General features: G+C 43.8%; 1 protein-coding gene across 8 annotated transcripts in view; it reads right to left on the reverse strand.

The window, feature by feature from the left end:
* Positions 1 to 23,665, reverse strand: part of rnf220a (ring finger protein 220a) — a 511,280-nt gene that overhangs the window by 241,117 nt on the left and 246,498 nt on the right. For all 8 annotated transcript variants that reach the window (XM_070886783.1, XM_070886789.1, XM_070886786.1 and 5 more), the window contains exon 3: positions 1,766 to 1,895. In XM_070886783.1, coding sequence (XP_070742884.1) covers positions 1,766 to 1,895 — 130 coding nt within the window. The remainder of the gene's footprint in view (positions 1 to 1,765; positions 1,896 to 23,665) is intronic.

A 23,665-nucleotide genomic window follows, 5' to 3' on the forward strand; every position in this document is an offset into this window, starting at 1 on the left:
TAAGGCAATTCGGCTGGGGGAGGCACTTTGGCTGGGGGAGGGATAATCTTGGACTGGGGTAAGGCACTTTGGTTGGCCCTTGCTGCCTTCTGAGGAGCTCTGTCCTCTGTTGCTTCAGGAAGTCAAAGTGGATCGAGTTACAATTTGCAGTTAGTGAGACCTTGGGAAGGCGGTGCTAGTTACACATTCCTGTGAAACTTAAGGGTGTGGCTTATCCTCCAAGGGGACCAATCATAAACAAAGGGTGGAGCATAGTGGCCATTTTTGCAGGACAATTAAGCACGTCCATAAAAAAAAACTATTGTTGCATTTTAACAGAAAGTTCAAAAAAAATAATGTTCATCATAATTAAGTGGATATTTTCTGACAGACAAGTTTCTTATAATTAAACTACTTTTTCATAAAAACCTATTAAAAAACAGTCTCACCTGCCTTTTCTTTTTTGAGATTTTTATAATTATTTTTAAATGCAAAAAAATCCTTTCGACTTTGGATCAACACTAAAGTTACAGCACAGATCTGGGGTCGGAGCCTGAAAGAGGTGCTGTGAGACTTTCTGGAGGAGATAATCTCACACTGTTTCAGTTGGATACCAAAGGCTGTGTAAATCCAGCAAGATGTCAAACCGGGTTTAAAAATGCCCAGGGGGGTGGTTTCTTGGACCTCCTGAGCACTTTTTAAACCTACTCGACATTAATTTAAATGCTTAGTCAATTCAGACATGGTCTCCAAACATTTAAACTTTAACCGCTGGGCTCTGTGCATGCGTATCAGCACGCATGCATAAAGCCCTCTCCAGGGCATAACAATTGGCGTTTTAGCCAAATAGTATATTGGTTAGAACCCAAACTGAAGCTTCTAGTTTGAGATACCTAGCTTTGGGATAAATGCAGCATTAATTCCTATACAACGCAATAAAATATATTGGTCCGTTCTGATTCAATACAGTTGTCCTTTTAATAGATAAGTAATAAATAAAATTTATACCTTGTACCAGATTGCCCTGGCAATAGAGGCATGTTTGGTTGGACAGTTTCATTGCATACGTGAATTTAAGCTAGCCAGTTGGATGTCCAGATTTTCACAATTTATGTCTCCAGCAAACAGAGTTTGTTGATCAATTTAAAGACTATTTTCTCAGACTGTCAGTGGAATGTAAACACAAGTCACCTCTGAAAACAAATCTGAACAACTACGTTATTGGCTCATATTCAGAATTGGCAGCCAGTTCTCCAGCTAAATAGCAAATATATCACTTTACGTCGTTCTGTTCTCTACATCAATCAACTAGTTAAAACACTAAAACTAGCCATTAGAAAATTTGTCACTCGACACTCATTTCATGCAAATAAACTTCCAAACATTATAACATCCCTTCATCATGCAAAATCAAAATGGTGGAACTCCTCCATTCCATCCTGTAAATTATAAATTGTATTTAACTCAAGCAAATCAGTAGGAAAATACAAAAAAGACAAGCGAACCAAAAAAAAATGCAGGCAATAAGTGGTGCTGAAAGGGGCACATCGAAGCCAAGTCTTTAACTCATCTGTAATAGATGTTCATTTCAATCCCAACCCAGCCTGAGTGACCGGGTGCATGTGCACTCCATCACCAGTGACAACACAGATAATCTGTGTGTAAATCTTATCAGCTTGCCTGCTTCTATGATAGTTCACTATAATTTTTTTCCCCTCCGTGTGTGTGTGTGTAGATTCTTCAATGTTGTGGCCCTGACACTCGTAAAAAGGTAAAGATGTCATACCATATGTTGCTCTGAGTGAGTTTTTCCAGTTCCTGTTCCATATGATCTTGCAGTTCACTCGGACGGAGCAGTACCTGACAGATGGGGCATATTGGGGCTTGCGTGTCATACAGAGTCGCTTTCTTCTTACCTGATTAGAAGTAAAACACAAAACTTGTTAAAATATACCACATTAAAAGTTGCTAATTGAGAAATTAAAGGTTTCCCTAGCCTCCCCTTCATTAAAATAAACTAGGTAATGACTACCAGACCAGTTTACTTGGCAAGTTTATTATTGCATGTGAATACTTGATACACCTACTAGTATCTCCCTGTTGTTCCTTGTTATGTTTTACACTTTAAGCTACCAGTTAAAGGCAATCCAGAAGCGGACATTTTCGATTGGATTTTCTTCCATTATCCCACCCACATCAGGCAGGGCAGTGGCAAATATAGGCACTAGCCATCCCAGAGGGGTGGCAGCGATCTTTAATACAGCAATGGATGTCCCTCTAGCCCTTTGTGGGGAAGAAGGTCTCATAGTGGACACCTCTCCTTCCCATTGAGCTGTGTTCCTGAACCAAAGGATAACAGCAAAAAGTAAGCCAGATCTCTGGGGCCCTGTTGCCCTTTTAACCTTTCCCCTGCTTCTTCTGGTCCTGCAGCGACAAACTCATTGCAGCACTGCCGGGATTTTCCTTGGGTGCAGCAGCAGGCTTGCTGTTGGGAATCCTGCCCGAAGCCCACTGTGCTTCCAAAATGACCCTGTCATGTATGTACATGCTGTTTGTAGCCACCAGATGGTGTCATTGTTCGAGGCCACTGAGCAGCACGCACATGGGACGCAGACTGAAACGCTCGAAGTGCGACTTGATGGCACCGGAGGTCGAATTCCTCGGGAGGAAAATCGCCGCTGATGGCATCAGACCTACCGACATGAAAACAAAAGCCATCAAGAATGCACTCAAGCTGCAGAACATGACGGAGCTGCGTTCATTCCTGGGTCTACTCAACTACTTTGGTAATTTCCAACCTAAATTGAGCACTTATTTAAACCACTGCACATGCTATTGAGAAAAGGCAACAACTGGGTGTGGGGCGCATTGCAAGACAGAGCTTTCGAGAAAGCCACCAATCTGCTTTGCTCGAACAAGCTGCTGGTACATTATGACCCAGGTAAACGTTTAGTTTTGGCCTGTGACGCATCGTCATATGGAATTGGTTGCTTGTTACAACAAGCCAATGAGTTAAGGAAACTTCAACCTGCCGCGTATGAATCCAAAAGTTTGTCGAAAGCAGAAAGAGTCTACAGTATGGTAGAAAAAGAAGCTTTAGCGTGTGTGTACGGTGTTAAAAAGATGCAACAATACCTGTTCGGTCTGAGGTTTAAATTAGAGACCGATCACAAGCTGCTCATTTTGTTGTTTTCCGAGAGCAAAGGTAACAATACCAATGCTTCATCCCGCATCCAAAGGTGGGCGCTGACGTTATCTGACTATGATTATGTCATTCGCCACAGACCTGGCACAGAGAATTGTGCCGATGCTTTGAGCCGGTTGCCGTTGCCCACACCGGAGGTGGAAACGCCACAACCGGCAGATTTAATGTTAATCATGGATGCTCTTGAGAGTGAAGGAACCTCTGTCACGGCTCAACAAGTTAAGACCTGGACCTGCCAAGACCCGATATTATCTGTGGTAAAGGGTTGCATCCTCAAAGGGCATTGGTCTGCCATACCTAAGCAAATGTGCGAGGAGACCAAACCGTACATTCATCGCAAGGACGAACTGTCTATTCAAGCAGATTGCATATTGTGAGGCAATCGAGTTGTAATGCCTAAGAAAGGGAGAGAGAAGTTTGTGCGTGAGTTACACAGCACACATTCTGGTATAGTGATGATGAGGGCCATCACCAGGTCCCACGTATGATGGCCAGGAATTGATTCTGAGCTGGAAGCATGCATGCATCAGTGCAACACCTGCATGCAGCTCAGCAAAGCACCAGCTGAATCGCCGCTGTATCTGTGGTCATGGCCATCCAAATCTTGGTCTAGGATCCATGTAGATTTTGCAGCTCCCTTCCTGGACAAGATGTTTTTAGTGGTGGTGGACGCTTATTCGAAGCGGATAGAATGCATAATCATGTCATCCAGCACATCCACGGCAACCATAACGAATCTCAATGTCATGTTTGCGACACATGGTCTGCCTGACAGTGGTGAGCGACAATGGGTCGTGCTTCACCAGTCAGGAGTTTGTGAAACTTAATGGCATAAAACATGTAAGGTCAGCACCGTTCAAGCTTGCGTCCAATGGGCAAGCAGAACGTGCAGTACAAATTATCAAGCAAAGCATGAGGAGAGTTACCCAAGGGTCACTGCAGACCGCTTGTCTTGCAAACTGCTGAGTTACAGGACAAGACCCCACACACTCACAGGGGTCTCGCCTGCTGAACTCATGATGAAAAGAGGTCTTAAGACCAAGTTATCTCTGGTACACCCGGATTTAAATAATCATGTTGAATACAGAAGACAGAGTCAACAAGGGTACCACGATCGCGCAACTGTGTCACGCGAGATTTCTGTTAATGATCCTGTATATGTGTTCAATTATGGTCAGGGTCCCAAATGGATCACTGGTACGGTCATGGCCAAGGAAGGCAACAGAGTATTTGTTATTAAGCTCAAGAATGGGCAAACTTGCAGGAAACACATGGATCAAACAAAGCTGAGGCACACAGACGAGCCAGAGCAGTCGGACGAAGAAACCATCGATGACCAACCAACCTACCAGCAGCCTTCAGTGGACTCGAGGGTCATCAGTGAACCCGGAATTTCCAATGCAGACTTGTTCAATGAAAATGGACTTGCAATTCCTGACATGGCCAATGCCACCCCCAACAAGTCAGCCATTCAGCCACCAGCCACAACAGACTCCGCACAGTCACCCAAGGCCTGAATCGAACTGAGATGGTCAACCCAGGAGCGTAAAGCATCGGACCGTCTCAGCCTGTGAAAGACTGTGATAAGATCTCAGAGGAGGGTATTGTCATGTATGTTCATGCTGTTTGTAGCCACTAGATGGTGTCATTGTTGGAGGCCACTGAGCAGCACACACATAGTGCTGCTCTGGTATAAAAGGCCAGCCATTTTGTGAGTCGGGCACTTTGGGGCGTAATAAAGCAGAGCCAAGGTTGTACTTTGTTCAGTTAAACAGTACTCAGTTTGTACTTTTATTGCATACATAACAGACCCGAGCCACGACAATGGGTCAGGTGTCATGGCGGGGTTGTGGCACTGGGTGGAAGTCCTGTCCTGATACCACTCTGGTGGAAAGAAGAGAATCCAGGACTTTGTCTTGAACTTGCTGTCACGGGACATCATGAAGTTCTACAGCAAGATTGAGAATGGAGAAGGGAGGTTGGAGCTGGTACTAGCTACTTATACAGGAGCATTCCACTCAAAATACATGCTGTCAGGGCACCCTCCAATCAGCAGCTTCAAAGGAAAGAACATAGCAACAAGGAGTGACTAAAAAAACTACAGGTGATAAATTCACAGAAAATACACAGAAATTCTCTTCGTAACTTTTAGGACTATGCATCAATTCAGATGATGCATCCACCTTGCTGAGCCCCCTCATTATCTTATAACATCTGTCATTGGGAAAATGCTGGAGTCCATTATTAAGGAAGCAGTAGCGGGACATTTGGAAAAGCATAATTCAATCAAGCAAAGTCAGCATGGTTTTATGAAAGGGAAATCATGTTTGACAAATTTGCTGGAGTTCTTTAAGGATGTAACGAGCAGGGTGGATAAAGGGGAACCAGTGGATGTGGTTTATTTGGATTTCCAGAAGACATTCGATAAGGTGCCACATTAAAGGTTACTGCAAAAGATAAAAGTTCACAGGATTGGGGGTAATATATTAGCATGAATAGAGGATTGGCTAACTAACAGAAAACAGAGATGGGTCATTTTCCGGTTGGCAAACAGTGACTTGTGGGGTGCTGCAGGGATCGGTGCTGGGGCCTCAACTATTTACAATCTATATTAATGACTTGGATGAAGGGACCGAGTGTAATGTAGCCAAGTTTGCTGATGATACAAAGATGGGTGAGAAAACAAGTTGTGAGGAAGACACAAAAAATCTGCAAAGGGATATAGACAGGCTAAGTGAGTGGGCAAAAATTTGGCAGATGGAGTATAATGTGGGAAAATGTGAGGTTATCCACTTTGGCAGAAAAAATTGAAAAGCAAATTATAATTTAAATGGAGAAAAATTGCAAAGTGCTGCAGTACAGAGGGACCTGGGGATCCTTGTGCATGAAACACAAAAAGTTAGTATGCAGGTACAGCAAGTAATCAGGAAGGTAAGTCGAATGTTGGCCTTTACTGCAAGGGGGATAGAGTATAAAAGCAGAGAAGTCCTGGTGCAACCGTACAGAGTATTGGTGAGGCCACACCTAGAGTATTGCATACAGTTTTGGTCTCCGTATTTGAGGAAGGATATACTTGCATTGGAGGCTGTTCAGAGAAGGTTCACTAGATTGATTCCGGAGATGAGGGGGTTGACGTATGAAGATAGGTTGAGTAGGTTGGGCCTATATACATTGGAGTTCAGAAGAATGAGGGGTGATCTTATCGAAACATATAAGATAATCAGGGGGCTCAACAAGGTGGATGCAGAGAGGATATTTCCACTCAGGGGAAACTAAAACTAGGGGACATAGTCTCAGAATAAGGGGCTGCCCATTTAAAACTGAGATGAGGAGGAAATACTTCTCTCAGAGGGTTGTAAATCTATGGAATTCTCTGCCCCAGAGAATTGTGGGGGCTGGGTCATTGTAAGGTGGAGGTAGACAGATTTTTGAGCGATAAGGGAATATAAAGGGTTATGGGGAGCAGGCAGGGAAGTGGAGCTGAGTCCATGATCAGATCAGCCTTGAGCTTATTAAATGGCGGAACAGGCTCGAGGGGCCAAATGGCCTACTCCTGCTCCTATTTCTTATGTTCTTCTTATGTACATGTCTCCTTTAATAGTCACCTGCCTAAATTTCATTTTGGTAGCCAAGATTTGATAAATGACTTTCTTAAGCTGGTCAATTAGAAGTGTTACTTTTTAATCTTATTTATTGTTACCAACATATATTTATGGTGCTAAGTAAGGTGTTATTACAACCTTACGGAATTAGCAAAATACACAAAAAAAATGTATTTCAAAGAATATACACTCTGAAAATTTCAAAAGTATAGGGCTGTTCAGGGTCATCGGAGCGATAAGGTGCAACAATTCCCAAATATATCAGAAGCTCCCGGGCTCAGCCGAGCACTTGGATTGAGGGAAGGCTGATCAATTTGCAACAAAAAAAATCCTCAAACTGTCTTTTCATCCAACTGCAAGACGATATTTTAATGACCTGCTCCAAATTCCAATTGACACGATTTGAAAGCAACTCATATCACCTCGGTGGAACAACTGATTTGAATTATGCTTGCGGATTTTAACTGGAACCTCTTTCATGCAACATGGATCTCCCGTCCTTCTGACTGAGAGAGACATGTAGAGTTGACAGGCTTCTGTTTTTTTTAGGTGGTGGAGGACGCAAAGGAAGTCAGAATGAGAAAAAGCAGGAAAAGAATGGCATCAATATCAAGAGGAGTTCTTCCTATCAGCACGGCACAGGATTGCATGACATGGAGGAATCTAGAAACTTCTTATGTGTCTTATCGGCTGAAGGAGGATGCCAAATAGATGAGCTGACATCATGGTAGAAGAGCATAAAGTACCAGACTACAAAGAGGTCTTTATCTAAGTTGACTGCCTCATTTTAATAAATCTATCCTGTGCTGCTAAGCCAACAAGCTCTCAAAAGTTTCATTCTGATAGCTCCCCAAACTTTGATACCTAAACTTCCATTCAGCTTTCTTTGTCGATTACGTCAACAAATATCAAGCATTCCAGTAAGATATCAATGGCTGTAAGCCATCTCAATTATAGATGCAATTGCACAATTAAAGGGACAGATGGACAGGAATGTTGCAGTACACCATCCTTTCAGATTTTATTTCAAAGAGGGGAGGGGGCAGGGAGTAAAGTTTGAGCAGGAGTCCTGCTAATTTTTTCTATTCCTGATAAGGTATACCAAAGAGTTTGCAGACAGTAATGATAAATGTGCACTGATAAAAATAACTGACAATGTTTACAATCAGAAACTATTTCCTCTAATCTTTTTTTTTTTAAAAAAAGACTGGAGGGAACTGAAAACTGATCTCAGCCAGAAATTACTTTGGGTTCTATTTTTGTCCCCAGACCTTTCGCAAACAATACAAATTGCTGTGACTGTCTCCCAAAAAAAGCACACACGTTTCCAGCAGGGAAATCCTGTTACAGCCATGCACCAGCACAAACAGATGTCATGTAAACAGCTGCCTCCACCCTTGGCCTCATCCCCTGCCTCTAGCTGTACTGTATTAAAGTCTCATTTATTAATAGGTCAGCAATTAACAAGCTAAGCATCCTGACACCTACTGAACACATGGCGAGTGCTTATATTCACTGCAGCTTGGCCGAACACTGGTGTTTATTGTCAAAAGATTTATTCTAATCACTAGGATACGCAAATAAAATTAAACAAAAATCTGTGTCCTTTAAGAGACAAGTTTTGAGGTTAAGATCTCTTTTAAACGGTCCTGATCAGTCAGATAGAGTCTCACGACACAATTTTGGTCAGTTGAATGATTAATGGGAACTTGATCAGAAATGTCCGAGAGGAAGGCAGCTGGGGAACTGTTCAATATGATAAACAGGGATACAGATTCATTTCTGAGATTTTCCACATGGCGGGTTCCTGATCCTGGCCATCGCATCCAAGTAAAGGCATCGAGCAGAAGCCAGATGCTTCCCACAAGGAAAGAGGGAAGGAGGAAAAATCAGCAAGTGAGTCAACAAAAAGCATTGTACCAAGAATAGCATTGTCAGATCCAGGAAGAGGTTGCTTGCTTGCCATCTTAGCCAATGGAGTGTGTGTGTGTGTGTGGGTGTGGGTGTGTGTGTGTGTGTGTGTGTGTGTGAGGAAGGCCGGGGACGGTGGGGGGGGGGGGGTGGTGGTACGTAGCTAAAGAGAGGGGAAAATCAAATATCTTAAAAATGATTCAAAATATTTTCATAACATCCTGAGACAAAATTCAACAAATGTTTTCAGCGGTTTGGATAAGTGTTCAGCTTAATTTAAACTCTGGGTTCGAAATTCACTTCAGCTCATTAATACTGAGACTGTTTTGACTGCAGGGATGCCCTTCAAAGCTTCATTGGAATTTGAGTTCATCTAAGGTGGGCTTTGTTCAGATCAGTTCCTATTTTTTTTAATTAGTTGATTAGTTGAATATTAAGGGGCCGACTTTGGTGGCCACCTATTTCTCGGCGGCCACCGAGCGGGAGGTCCGTTTTTGGCGCCTGCTGCCGCCGGGTCCCATCAGGAGCCAATTTCGGCGCCGTTGTGTGGGTGGCAGCGGGAGCGGCAGGCAGCGGGAGCGGCAGGCAGCGGCAGGCAGCGGGAGCGGCAGGCAGCGGCAGGCAGCGGGAGCGGCAGGCAGCGGCAGGCAGCGGGAGCGGCAGGCAGCGGCAGGCAGCGGCAGGCGGCGGGTGGGAGCGGGACTCGGCAGCAAACGTCATTAGAGTTCGTCAGGTGGAGGCCTCTCCACTCGGGTATTTTCGGAGGGCCGCCACTGTGCATGCACGGGATTTTGGCGGGTTTTTTTTTGTAGTTTTTGTTGATGGGACCTGTAGTCCTTTTGTGGCCCTTGCAGGCTAATTGAGGCAGTGCTCATGGTCATAAAAGGAGAACACTTAATTGCACCTGCGAGGGGAGAGGAGAGAGAGGAGAGAGAAGAGAGGAGAAGAGGAGAGAGAGGAGAGATGTGGAGGCTAGAGAGCAGAGGTGGCATTGGAGAGGGGGCAGTATGAGTTGCAGAGGGGGCAGTGGGACAAGTTTGTACCCAGACTCTTGAGCAGCCAGTCCTCTCATCATAGAGGATGGGTGGGCAGAAAACGTCAATGAAGACTGGCAGAACCAGGCCCAGAGCTCTGTGGTTCAATCAGCAGGAGTTGGAGGAGCGAGTGACAGAGGTGGAGCGCAGGTACAGCGAACTCACCCGGGCTGGACGTGGCAAATCTCCACCAGCCCAATACCGACGTCTTTGGATGGACATAGGTCAGATGGTCAGTGCAATGGGCAAAGTGGAGCGGGATGGGGACCAATGCCGCAAATGCTGGGACAATTTGGTGGCGGTAGCTAAAGTGAGCACAAATTTATTCGCCCCCCTCCTGTCCAAGGCCAAAAAGGTTGTGCGCCAGATGTGTGTGTGTGTGTGGGGGGGGGCATCAGCAAAGGGGGTAAAGGCTGCAACATTTCTTTGTGCAGAGAAAACAAGCAGCTAAACAAGCAAGCCTGAGTGCGACTGGAGGGGGCCCAGAAGATGTGGTCCAATTCACCATGCTGGAGGAGCGTGCATTGGCATTGGTGCGTCATCGCTGCAATCCAACCACAAACGTTTCTGCAGATCCAGTGCTACCACAGGGTAAGGCTACATTCATCTCTGGTGTCAGCAACGTTCATGGCATGAAAGTACATGCAAGGTTAAGGCACTCGTGGTTAAACGCACACTTTGTCGCCCATTATTGGTGTGGACATGTAGAGATGGAACTCCTTGCTGGCATAATGTGAGATGGAACGGATCACATTTCACCAGCCCACCAGCCCCTCCCTACAGGCTGAAATGTTGTCCTCTACTTGCAGATGCTGAGTCGGACACCATGGATCTGGAGAGACCTCTGGCCTTCACACCCCAGCATCTCCCACCCCGACATTCTCCACACCCGAGGACACCGGATCCTTCCTGCACCCCCAACCCACGTCACCCATGTCCACCGCTCCCACCTCCGCCACCCAGGGCCAGGAAAAACAGGAGAGAGAGGAGGGAGAAGGGCCCATATTTTGTGCCCCTTCACCTGGAGGAGCCGGAAGCGCCTGACATCAGCCTTCTGCCAAGTCAACCAAGTATCCGCAGAACCTCGGCGTCGCGCTCAGATTTCCTGGGGTTTCCAACAGACTCAACTCAAGCAAGCTCAAGCAAGCGCAGAAGCCGTGGCTCAAAAGGAAGCAAGGCGCCACCAGCCAGCAGCAGCGAGCAACCACCTGCGGATGCAGCACAGCTCACTCGAATGAACCAGGTGGTGCAGCTATCAACTACCAGCGTGGAGGTAGGTCGTGAGATGCAGCAGACCGTGGCTGGGATAGCTGGCAGCATGGCCACATTCACCCAGCAGCATGTTCAAAGGAAGGAGCGCCTCCTCGCAGTGTTAGAGCGCACATCAGAATGCATCGAGGCCATAAGGTAGGAGATGGCTTCTGCATGTGTGGTGCAAGCCCCCGACCCCATATCCTCAAGGCAGACAGATGCGGAGGAGCAGGAGATCCCAGCGCCTTTAGTCCCACACCCTACGTTCTCACTGATACACACACGTCTACACACATCTCACTGCCCTCCTGCACAACCTCCTCAACCAGAGGCAGTGAGGGGCAGGGGAGGGCCACTCCGTCGTGTAGGCGTGGGGAGTAAGTGGAACTTGGGCCTCACTGCAAGGGCGGAGGTGGGGGAAGAGAGTGCCGGGTAGTGGGGTGGGTGTTGCATCCTCGTAAATGTCTGTATATGTCATAATGTTATGTAACGTTTGTCATTATGCACTTGTAAATACACTCATATTGTTGACCCTTTATTTGTGCGTGTGTCATTTTAATGTCATGTGTGGTGTGTTGCGCGAAATACACATCTGTCCCTCAGGTCATCTGCTTCATCAGGAATATCTTCCCATCCATATGTGACTGCAGTGTATAATGGATCCCGTCATCAGGCCACTGCAAGACGACAATGAAGCGTGAGCAATGCAAGAAGGCTGCCATTCAATTTGGTACACTCATAATAAAGGATGAAGCTGAGTCCTGTGTACAATGAGCAAGTGTGACCTTAGCTCCTTTAATAAGACTCCAGAGTGCAGGTACCTCGTGGGTGGCCTGCTTATATACCGTTCTCCCAAGGGATGCTGGGATCCCTTGGGACTCCAACAGGTGGACCTACTGGTGGTCAGATGTCATACAGGTTGCAAGAGGTTAAATACATAACAGCACTTCCCATGGAGTCAACAGTACACTTATTTACAAGGTGAGACGATCTGGGGCTTTTCGCTCCCTTGTCGATCATCTTGGTACAAATGCGGGTGTGGGTGAGTTGGTCAGTTCTTCACTGGGCTGTTGGGCAGCTGGCCTTGCCGGGCTGCTGGGGATGATGAGTTCAGCTTCGTGGTCAACCATGATGTCAGTTGCCACTTGTGTGTGTGTTGGAGAGTCAAAGTTGGTGGTGTCTTCTTCGGGTTGTACGTAGCTGTTGGTGAACCGCAATTTGATTTGATCCAAATGTTTTCTGTGCGTTTGTCCATTGGTCAATTTGACCTGAAACACCCTACTCCCCTCTTTGGCTGTGACTGTGCCAGCGAGCCATTTGGGACCATGTCCATAATTGAGCACAAACACAGGATCATTGATCTCAATATCGCGTGACAAATTTGCACGGTCGTGGTAAACACTTTGTTAATGCCGTTTGCCCTCCACATGATCATGGAGATCAAGGTGGACAAGAGAGAGCCTTGTTTTTAGTGCCCTTTTCATGAGCAGCTTGGCTGGGGGAACCCCGATAAATGAGTGGGGTCTGGTGCGGTAGCTGAGCAGCACTCGGGACAACCGGGCCTGCGGGGAGCCTTCCGACACTCATTTCAAGCTTTGCTTGATAGTCTGAACTGCCCGTTCTGCCTGGCCGTTGGATGCAGGCTTGAACGGCGCAGATGTGACGTGTTTGATCCCGTTGTGGGTCATGAATTCCTTGAATTCAGCACTGGTGAAGCACGGCCTATTGTCGCTGACTAGGACATCAGGCAAGCCGTGCATGGCAAACATGGCTCGTAGGCTTTCAATAGTGGCCATGGACGTGCTTACAGACATTATTGCACATTCAATCCATTTTGAGTAAGCGTCCACAACAACCAAAAACATTTTGCCTAGAAATGGGCCCGCATAGTCCATGTGGATCCTTGACCACAGTTTGGAGGGCCACGACCACAAACTTAGCGGTGCCTCTCTGGGTGCATTGCTCAGCTGAGAGCAAGTGTTGCACTGGCGCACGCATAACTCTTAATCTGAGTCGATTCCAGGCCACCACACATGGCTTTCATCATTACAATGCCTGGGTGAGTGCTGTGCAGTTCACATATGAACGTATCTCTGCCTTTCTTGGGCAAGACCACGTGATTGCCCCACAATAGACAGTCAGCCTGCAGGGATAACTCGTCTTTGCGTCTGTGGAACGGCTTAATCGCCTCCTGCATCTCCGCTGGGACACCGGACCAGCTCCCATGGAGGACGCAGTTTTTTTACCAAGGACAGTAAAGGATCCTGGCTGGTCCATGTCCTGATCTGGCCGGCCGTAACAGGGGACTTCTCGTTCTCGAACGCCTCCATGACCATGAGCAAGTCCGCTGGCTGTGCCATTTCCACCCCGGTGGTGGGCAGTGGCAGTCGACTGAGAGCATCTGCGCAGCTGATGCTTGACAATACCATCTCAGAAACTTGTGAAAAATGTCTTTATGACGAAAATTGTGGCGGTCTCCACAAGTACCTTCTGATTAGATAACTCCTCCCACTCACATACCAAATTTCCACCTTCCATAATTGGCAAGGTGAACCATGATCATGATCCCTGAGGCCTTGTATTGTCTGTTTGGTCTCGAAGTAGTTATGATGGTTTTGAAAGGGAAGGGGCATGTTTTAAATGTTTACTCATGGCTGCTGAAATTATAGTTCACTTTTTTGTACAGATAACTACAAACCGATCACGTCTTCTTATGACAAACAGTCATTGATCAGCCGGCCATGATTTCTGCTACATTTGCGCTATAAGTAAACCAGCATTCAGGAAATCACATTCTCTTTGTCTGCTGTCACCAAGAAAACAGACAAAATGGAGGGGAGGAGACTCTTAGACATCACCCTGGAGGCATTCTGTTCATCCTTTCATACCGTACAGGCTATAAAGGGGTTAAGTCTATTTCTGAACATTTAATCAAACCATCACATTTCCTTGCAATGCATCTACAAGTAACAAATAACCATGTGCAAAACCATTTAATCCTCAAAGCCCAACCCCCATCCTCAACTCTAACTCGAATTTTCATTTCATGAAACTGAAAGGGCAAGATTTTGTTCCAAGGACTGTGGACGTTCATAGGTCTGGCAAAATGTGGGCACGGCACTATTCCTCATTAATGCTTAGTTAAGTGATTGATGATCATTCCATAGGGATCAAACAATTCCCTCGGTGGACAGCAGTATATTTAACCATTCTCTCACTTTTTCTCTCTTGCCCCTTCCCTCCCCCACCATTCGCACAACAGAATTGTTCTGGTACATTGAGGACAGGACTGTACAATGAATTGCACAGCTCTGGTTAATGGAATTGGTCAGTGCAATTGATACGGAGCAAATCAGATGGAGAAAGGAGAAGACAAGCCGGCACCTCAAAGTAATGTCTTAAATTGAGTTTCTTTAAAATTCGACGGCAATCGCGAAGTTCAGGCATGGATTTGCTTTTAAATCCGTAATGTTACTGGTAAATTTGAAATAGTTTATTCAGCATCTGATCATTAGGATGCTCAAATTACTGCAGAGTTTTGATATTGTGATATGTTTTGCTCCGAGTATAAAATTATCTGATTGCAAAGAGATCATTTTCGAGGTCCACGGCCCCACAATCTGAAATCTCATTTTAACTGAAAAGTGCAATTATAAAGAGGAAATGCAATATATTATGACTATGTAAAGTTGATGCTGTACGTTGATAAATTGAAACGGTTGGATCACAAAGCCAAAGTGTTTTGAGAGGAATTTACCTTGCTTATAAACCGAGGTGAGCTCAATGGCATGATTGGCAGTTGGATGACATCACTACCTCATTGATTTGTAACTCAAGAATCTTTTTATTAGTAAGAATTTTTACAGGACCTTTTACTCCTGTCCCACTGACCTAATTTTCCCTTTCCTTGACTATATTCTTTCCCTCCTTGTGTAGTTTCCATTCATCTACCGTGACTCCCCTGATGTCCTCTGCTAATTTGACAACGTCAGGTTTCCCAGCCCCCTAAATATTCTTCTCACCATGGACATACAGTCCCACTACACCAAGATGGTCTCGGAGTCCTTCATTTCTTCCTTAATCAGTGGCTCAACCAGTCCGCATCACCACCACCCTCTATCTGACTGAACTTGTTCTCAGCTTGAACAACTCTTTTATCTCCCTTCACTTCCTCCAACTAAAGATATAACTGCGAGAATCGGCATGGATCCCAGGCATGCCTGTCTTTTTGTAGGACATGTAAACACTTTGTTCCAGTCCTACTCAAGCACCAACTCTGACTTCTCTTCCATTACATTGATAACTATATTAGTGCTGCTTTCTGCTTTCACTCTGATCTTGAGAATTTCATTAACTATGGATCAAATTTCCATCCATCCTTCACTTGGCTCATCTCTGACTCTTTTTCTTCCTACATTTCTCTCTTTATCTCTAGCGATGGGCAAAGGTATCTATCACAAGCCCACTGTCTCCCACAACTATCCACAATAAACTTCCTTTTACTGATATCTTTTCCTCTCAGTTTCTCCAGATCCATTACATTTGATCCAATGATTCCACCTTCTGCATTATAGGTTCTGAAATGTCTTCCTTTTTTCTCAGCTGAGGTATTTTCTCAACAGTGGTTGACAGGACCTCCAACTGCATCCTCCTATTTTTCTGCTGTCATCCCTTCCCCTCCTCCTCGAACAACAGCAGGGTCATCCTTGTCCTTACCTTCTATTCCACTGACCTCTGTATTCACTGGATCATCTTCTATAACAAGGAGGGTCGATGAGGGAAGTGCGTTTGATGTAGTCTACATGGATTTTAGCAAGGCTTTTGACAAGGTCCCATATGGCAGGCTGATCAAAAAAGTAAAAGCCCATGGGATTCGAGGGCAAATTGAATCCAAAATTGGCTCAGTGGCAGGAAGCAAAGCGTAATAGTTGTTGGGTGTTTTTGCAACTGGAAGACTGTTTCCAGTGAGATTCCACAGGGCTCAGTACTCGGTCCCTTGCTTTTTGAAGTATATATTAATGATTTAGACTTAAATGTAGGGGGCATGATAAAGAAATTTGAAGATGATACAAAAATTGGCCATGTGGTTGACAGTGAGGAGGAAAGCGCTAGACTGCAGAAAGATATTGATGAACTGGTCAGTTGGGCAGAAAAGTGGAAAATGGAATTCAATCTGGAAAAGTGTGCAGTAATGCATTTGGGGAGGGGCAACAAGGCAAGGGAATACACAATAAATGGGAGGATACTGAGAGGTGTAGACGAACAGAGGGACCTTGGAGTATATGTCCTCAGATCCTTAAAGGTAGCAGGACAGGTCGATAAGATAGTCGTCTTCTTCTTCTTCTTCTTCTTCTTCTTCTTCCGTATGGTAGTAGCAAAGCAAATCAAACGTCAGTAAGATAGTTAAGGTAGATAAAGTAGTTGTAAAGGCATATGGAGTGCTTTCCTTTATTAGCCGAGGCATAGAATATGAGCAGGGAAGTTATGCTCGAACTGTGTACAACACCAGCTTGAGTACTGCATACAGTTCTGGTCACCACATTAGAGGAACAAGGTGATTGCACTAGAGAGGGTGCAGAGGAGATTTACGAGGATAATGCCAGGACTGGAAAATTTAGCTATGAGGAAAGATTGGATAGGCTGGGGTTGCTTTCTTTGAAACAGGGGAGGCTGAGGGGAGATTTAATTGAGATGTATAAAATTATGAGGGGCCTAGATAGAATGGATAGAAAGATCCTATTTCCCTTAGCAGAGGGGTCAACAATCAGGGGGCATGGATTTAAAGCAGTTGGTAGAAGGATTAGAGGGGAGATGAGGGGAAAAAAATTCAACCAGTGGGTAGTGGGGTCTGGAACTCACTGCCTGAATGAGTGGTACAGGCAGAAACCCTCACCACATTTAAAAAGTACTTGGATGTGCACTTGAAAGAGCCGTGACCTACAGGACTACGGTCCTAGTGCTGGAAGATGGGATTAGGCTGGGTAGCTCTTTTTCCACCGACACGGACACGATGGGCCGAATGGCCTCCTTCTGTTTCGTAATTTTCTATGATTCTGCCCTTTCTGCCACCTTCCACATAATTCAATCTTTAAGCACATCTTCCCCCACACACCTTGCTCTGCTTTCTAGAGGACTTAACCCTTCAAGAAACCTTGTTGCCCTCCCACTGGCACTTTCCTATGCAACTACAGCAAGTGCAGCCCCTGTTCATTTTTCTCTTCCACGACATTGTCCACGGCCCAAAACACTCCTTCAATTTAGGTATACTTTTACTGTTTTAGTTGGTTGAACATTTTTTTGAGGCCTTTCCTTTGTATTACTGAGATGATCATTGTATATAATTAATAATTATTAACTTTTCATTTACATTTAAGTTTAAACGAAATTCCCATTAAATTCCACTCTGTGATTGAAGTATCTATTGTTCCCCGTCACACTTTTCTTCCCAAATCTACTAGTTTATCTTTCAGTTTATAGTTCTGAAGAAAAGCTCGGTCCAAAACATTAACTTGCCATTTCTCTCTACAGATACCAGCTGTCCTGATATGTATTGCCAGCATTTTCTTAATAAAACAGCATGATAACAATAACTAAAAAATGACACGACACGATAAATCCATGATGGAGTGAACTACTCCACAAAGAGAGGCTGTGCGAAAAAGACCCTCAAAATGCAAGAAAAGTCAGCAATGAGAAAAGATCATTTCGCCCATCAAAATTTTTCCCCATAGCATCCTGACCCTACTATCATAGCAGTCAAATGTATTTTGAACCACTCCAATATTCATGTCTCTGTTTCCTTGCCTGGCAATTGAAACTATTTGAGCAAAAGGTTGCGTTTGATATCTGTTTTAAATTTATATTCTTTGCTCCTATTTCTTCATTTACTTTTTGAAATAACAATCAGTTTACTTTCATAGAATCATAGAAACTTATAGCATAGAAGGCGGTCATTCAGCCCATCATGTCTGTGCTGGACTATATACTTTATCTATAATATTTTAATAATTATTTTTAATGAGGTTTCTCTCCTAACTATCTTCATCCTAGATGGTAAAGCTAGGTTTTCTAGCCTTTTTTCCTTGCTTATCTCCTTTTACACTTGGGATCACTAATGTTACTCTTTTCTTCTCTTTCTAATATATGTATACTGTATCTTCTTTTGTGGTATGTTGACCAAAGCTGAACACAGTGCTCTAAGTGTAGTCTGTTTCGTGCATAGTCGAGTGATACTGCACATTTGTGTGTTTTGTGAAGGAGGTATCGAGAGTTGATAAGTCCATGAACTCTGTGCACTCAAGTATTTTTAATTCAGATAATATAATTATTGCATTTGCCTGTGTACAAACGTGTGTGTGTACAGGCGTGTGTGAGTACAGAGACGTGTGTGTATAGACGTGTGTGCATATATAAGTGTATGTGTGTGTGTATAGAAGTATGTGTGTTGGTATAGATGTACGGGTGTGTACGCATGCGAATACACACTGAATCAAACCACTTCAGTACAAGCTCCACGTAGAAGAATAATGAAAGTCCAGCAGTGATTCTCTATGCCTCATTTTTTTAACCTTCAATTATTAGTTTAAAAAAATACAGGTCCCTGTTCAATTAAAAAAAAAAATCACCATGAGATGGACTACCATCTTCTTGGAGCCTCTAAGGTTGGGGTGTGAACATATCGTGCTCTGTCACTAAGCTTCAGCTCTCAGCAGTTCCCACTCTGCATTTTTTAAATTGAAGCCTGTAAAATCTACCTCAACCGAGACTGATGAAATGTCCAGCAGTTTTTCACTTTTATCTATTGACATTTTATTAAAGAGGAAAGTTTTAATACCTGAAACTGTTTCAAAACATACTTACAAAGACATGGGCCCTGAAATTATGCCAGGAGTTACTACCATCCAAACACTTAGTGCATTTGTCTGAAATTTCTCTCTGTTATCCTAAAATAAATGGGTTAATGCCATTACTAATGTAGGAGTCTTTGTATGATAGTATTCCATTATGAAGAACTTTAATGTGGTGTTGTTGAATTTTAAAAACAACGGGACCGGTTTAATTATAGTGTACATTGGGCGAGCGGTGGGCGGACTGATTGCATCACCTGCCTGATGGCACCAGCGAGAGGCCGGAACCATTTTCATAGTCAGGTCTCATTTAGATTTGTTCTGTGAGCTGCAAGTACTCACCGAGCACTGACAGGCAGCTTGCTGATCGGGAGTGTGGGGGCTGCTGGGAATCCAATGGCACCTTCGCGGAGCTGAGCATGAATAGTGGGTGAGGGAGGAGCAGTCCCGGGGGGAGGGGGTTGTGGGGGGAGCACTGATTCTGTTTATTTGGTTCATTTGTTATTTTTTTCCACAGAATATTTTTATTTAATCTTCTTGGCCTCACAAAAGTCCGTGGCACCGAGGTCCCTGCCCCATTTTTGGAGCGGCCTGCTACTCTATCCGTTGGTACCGGAAAATCACATCGAGGTCCTACAAGCAGCACAGGACCTCGATTTAAATCCGACTCCCACCTGTTGCGGGCAGGAGCGCTGTATGGCCATTTTGCGACCCACAATAATCGAGGTGGCCACTGGGCGAGAGGACGTTTCAAAAAATAATTTTTGTCTGCCTACCGCCCCCTTTTCTCAGAGTGAACGGAATGCTAGTCACATGGAAGTCGCCCCCAGTGAGTACTGATAACATCACGGAGTGCTAGGATGGAATTGCTTACAGGAGTTACTGGGCACATCGCTGTGAAGAAGCAAAATTAATATCAGAAGAGGTAGTCATTAACCCAGGAGTAATTCAGCTTCAACCGTGCATATATGTTGGTACAGTGACACTTTTTTCACACTGGTGTCAAGCTAAGTAACTCCTCCCAATCATTATTCCTGGTGATGTCACTATCAGCACTTGGCAATTACATTTAAAAAATCTATGAACCCAAAAAACACTAGAAATAAGCAGAACATTAAGTTACCAGTAATGATTTTTACGCATTTGATTTTGAAAAAGACATTTTGATGGTTAGGTTCCCTCTTTACGAATTAAAATAGACAGAAATCATTGTCCAAGATGTTGTATGGCAAAGAATGAAACTTGTGTTTTGATGATTAGCACTTAACTAATTTAAAAGTATTAAAATGCTTACAAATCCTAAGATTTATTCAGCTTTATATACTTGAATTTGAATGTTTCTGAATAACCCAGGTCTACTTCACATTATAAGAAAAATACAAGCTCAATGCAATTTTTTTAAAGCAGCCTTAATAAACATTTGCACTGAGTTCCCAATCAGCAGACATACAGATTTTTTTTAAATCTTGGAAATCAATGCAATTCCATATTAATGTTTTTGTTGTCTTTTAGTTCTTTTTTCAAAGCACACTCCCTTGCCTTTTTTTCCCCTTGGACTGGAGGTAGCTGATTAAGATTTTCATAAATACTTCATCAGGGACCTCTTTAATAAAGCCTGACAACTTTATCTGGCGTGTTTGCTCAGAAACATTGAATAAATAAGGAGCAGGAGAAAAGAGACATTGTGTAGTTGTCTGGGAGAATGATGCTCCACATTACCGCGTATGGACCTCTGGGGACAGGGAAGATGAAAGAGCATGGAACGGGCTCTGATGGATCGAGTTGTGTATTAATTTGAGAAACTGAGCGAATCCATACATCCTACCGCTCCATAGATCTAAAACTCAATGAAAATGTCGGACAGTAGATGCATCACAATTACTGTCTGGGCCTTAATGAGGACCCTGTCAGCGATGTCATTACACGAAAGGGCAGCTGCTCAAAAGATTCAATAAAACTGGATGAAAAGTCAGCGTACTAATATTCTTTTCATTTATCCCAGCGCAAAATAAGATGCCACACTTAACTGCCTCAGTAAACTAGGTACCAGCATGATCAATACCGCTAAAAGCCAGGCAAGACGGTGATGGAGTGCAATTTTTTGTCTTTACTGAAGTATAGCATGGCAGCACTATAATTTATGAAAGGAAGCGCGATTCACATGTGCATCTGGCTAAAGTCTGACACTGACATGAATCTTTCATACACAGAAACTTTGGCCCTCAATTAGGAATAAGTAGTGTTCCCCCACTCTGACTTCTCTTTTGCTCTCACCCCCAACATGTACCTATTCACTGGGTGCCCATTACCAAGCTTTCTGACATCAGTACCAAATAACCTGTGAGAGAAGTCTGACATGAATTTGGGATCTCACCTTGATGTAGCTTATGTACCAAACACATTCGACAATAACCGCATTAGCCTATATCTGGGTGGGAAGCACAAAGTTCCTTAGCCTTTACTGAACTTGTGCAGAATAAGGAAATATACGTAGACCAATAAAAATGGAACAAAAATCATTAATATTGATACTTTTTAAAATATCAAATGAAAGTGAGCCTCAGATGAAATGTCACAACAACCTGTACTTGCAGTTATCGCAGTTTGAGAATATATTTCTTTAAAGGGAAAATTTTCGTCACTTTGCAATGCATTATTTCTCTTTAAAAGCCCCCTTTCTGCCACATGACCCTATTACTAAGCGTGTTTTCATCACAGCTGTGCAAAATATCCCACCTTCCTTTCCCGTGATGTATCCAGAGACTGTTCAGAAAAGTACATAATAATGGCCTTGATGTTCTGAAGCAATAATTTGATTTCATTCTGTGGTATTGAAATCACAAGTATTGTCAAAGGTAAATGCTGCTGAGATATAGTTAAAAATCTTGTGCACAGCAAACATTCCACTTTAAATGTGTTTGAGGCATAATAAAGTTAAATTCTTCTCATTAACTGAACTATCCCTGTGATTTCTTTGAACCTAGTGGCAAAATCTATCGGCAACCACATTACTTCTTCACCCTCGGGACCATCTACATGTAACAGTCATCAAAAATAATAATAAACTCAGACAAAATTCAAGAATCTTGTAAAATAAATGTAAAAGTTATCATTTCTTATGTTCTTATCTGAGACAACCCTCAATTTACCATACATTCACCAACTTTCCCCTCCTAGACCTTCTCCTTTCTCAGCAGCATCAGCCTTGCCATCAGCTCCATTCCCGGAGTTCCTATTCTTCACCCAACCTTTTATTACTGCCGTAGCTCAATATTGCACTCATGTTTCTTTTCTTCCCAGTCTTTTGGATCCCTCTGCACATCTGACCTTTCACTCTTCTAATGACCTGTGCTGCCAGTGTCAGGGATATCCCACTGCTCCACTCTGCAGGAGCAATTCCACAGGAGAGCTGAATTATTATACAGTTACCAGCTGAATATGCGGCTAAGCTGCCTCATAGTAATTTCTATATTATTTATTTCTCTTCCTTCCAAATGTTTTCTAAATGAATCTTTCTTTCCACCAAGGCCATTGTCCACCCATGCCAAGCCACATTATCCATTCTAGGCGGTTGGCCAAAAGACTTGCTCCCAAGCTCCTACCTAAGCCGTTCTCTAACTGCAATCAAGACCTTTAGCAAGAGTAGCAATGAGTGACACCGGCCTTCTTTCCATGCTCTGAGGGAAGTGGTTTGCCCCTAAGTCACAGCAGCTGAGGCCAGGCGCAAACTGCAGTTAAATTAAACAGGCATTGAGTGGGGGAAGATCACAAAGTGAGCCTGCATTCCAACTAGTTCATAACACGGTGTGTCATTATAATCTGCCCCCTCACCCTAGGCCATCAGGAATAAAGCTTTTCTAAAGCTGGACTCTAGTAATGAAAAAAAAAATCAGCATTGTAAAAAAAACAGAGGTTTTTATTTCTAAGACCGTCTTTCAGGCTCCTGAAGAAGCCTGCTGCTTTCAAACAGGAATTATTGCTTGGAAGCTAGAAATTTTAATGTCAATTTCCCCCATTCAAATCATTAGGGTATGTTAAGAAAATAGATAACACTTACAAATAATACCCTACAGTACACTATTCAAAATATTATATAGGATTCTCATCATTCTGTAGGATAAATCCTGTAGGGTTCTATAAGGCAAGACTATAAATCTTGCAGCATTTTTTCTGCTATGTCTTACAAGATCTAATTTGATCCTGTAGGGCAATTTCAAAATCCTGTAAGATGTTTTGCTAAGAGAAGGTCTCTTTAAAAATAATAATAAAATAAAATTATTCACACCACAGTTAAGCGCCTATGTCCTTGACTTGGAGGGCAGCCTGTTAGGATAGTGATATACTGATATGCCTATAATTTGAAAGGGCGACTAGGGCAGTGTCTTTTCCCTGGGGGGCACATATCGAAACACAGATATTGGATTGTCAAAACTATTTCCTACAAGAAAATGGATTCATCAGCTTGCAGCACGCAGGGTCAGTGCTGTTTCCACCCCTCCAGCACACACACATGACGATGCATATGGACTAGGAATTGTCGCCCCACGCACTTAGCTCGTTGCTCTGGCCCCTTAAGTGACTTTGAGAAATGGATAATCGATTATAATTCCACGCGTTCTCCACAGATTTATTCCAAAAATGTATGAAGAGCTGCGGCTGGCCCGGCAGCTCCTTGCTAACTAGTAAATTCTCTCTCCCTCGAATCTCACCCAGATCACGACTCTATTTAATCCATCAGTACACAATCAATATACTCTGTAATCAACTCTTGATCACTTAATTTTACACATGTTGGCTGAATCCTTTTGTTTAATCACAAGATCATGCCAGTCCTCG

The sequence above is a fragment of the Pristiophorus japonicus genome, chromosome 8 (genome assembly GCF_044704955.1).
Source record: "Pristiophorus japonicus isolate sPriJap1 chromosome 8, sPriJap1.hap1, whole genome shotgun sequence".
In the NCBI taxonomy this organism is placed as follows: Eukaryota; Metazoa; Chordata; class Chondrichthyes; family Pristiophoridae; genus Pristiophorus; species Pristiophorus japonicus.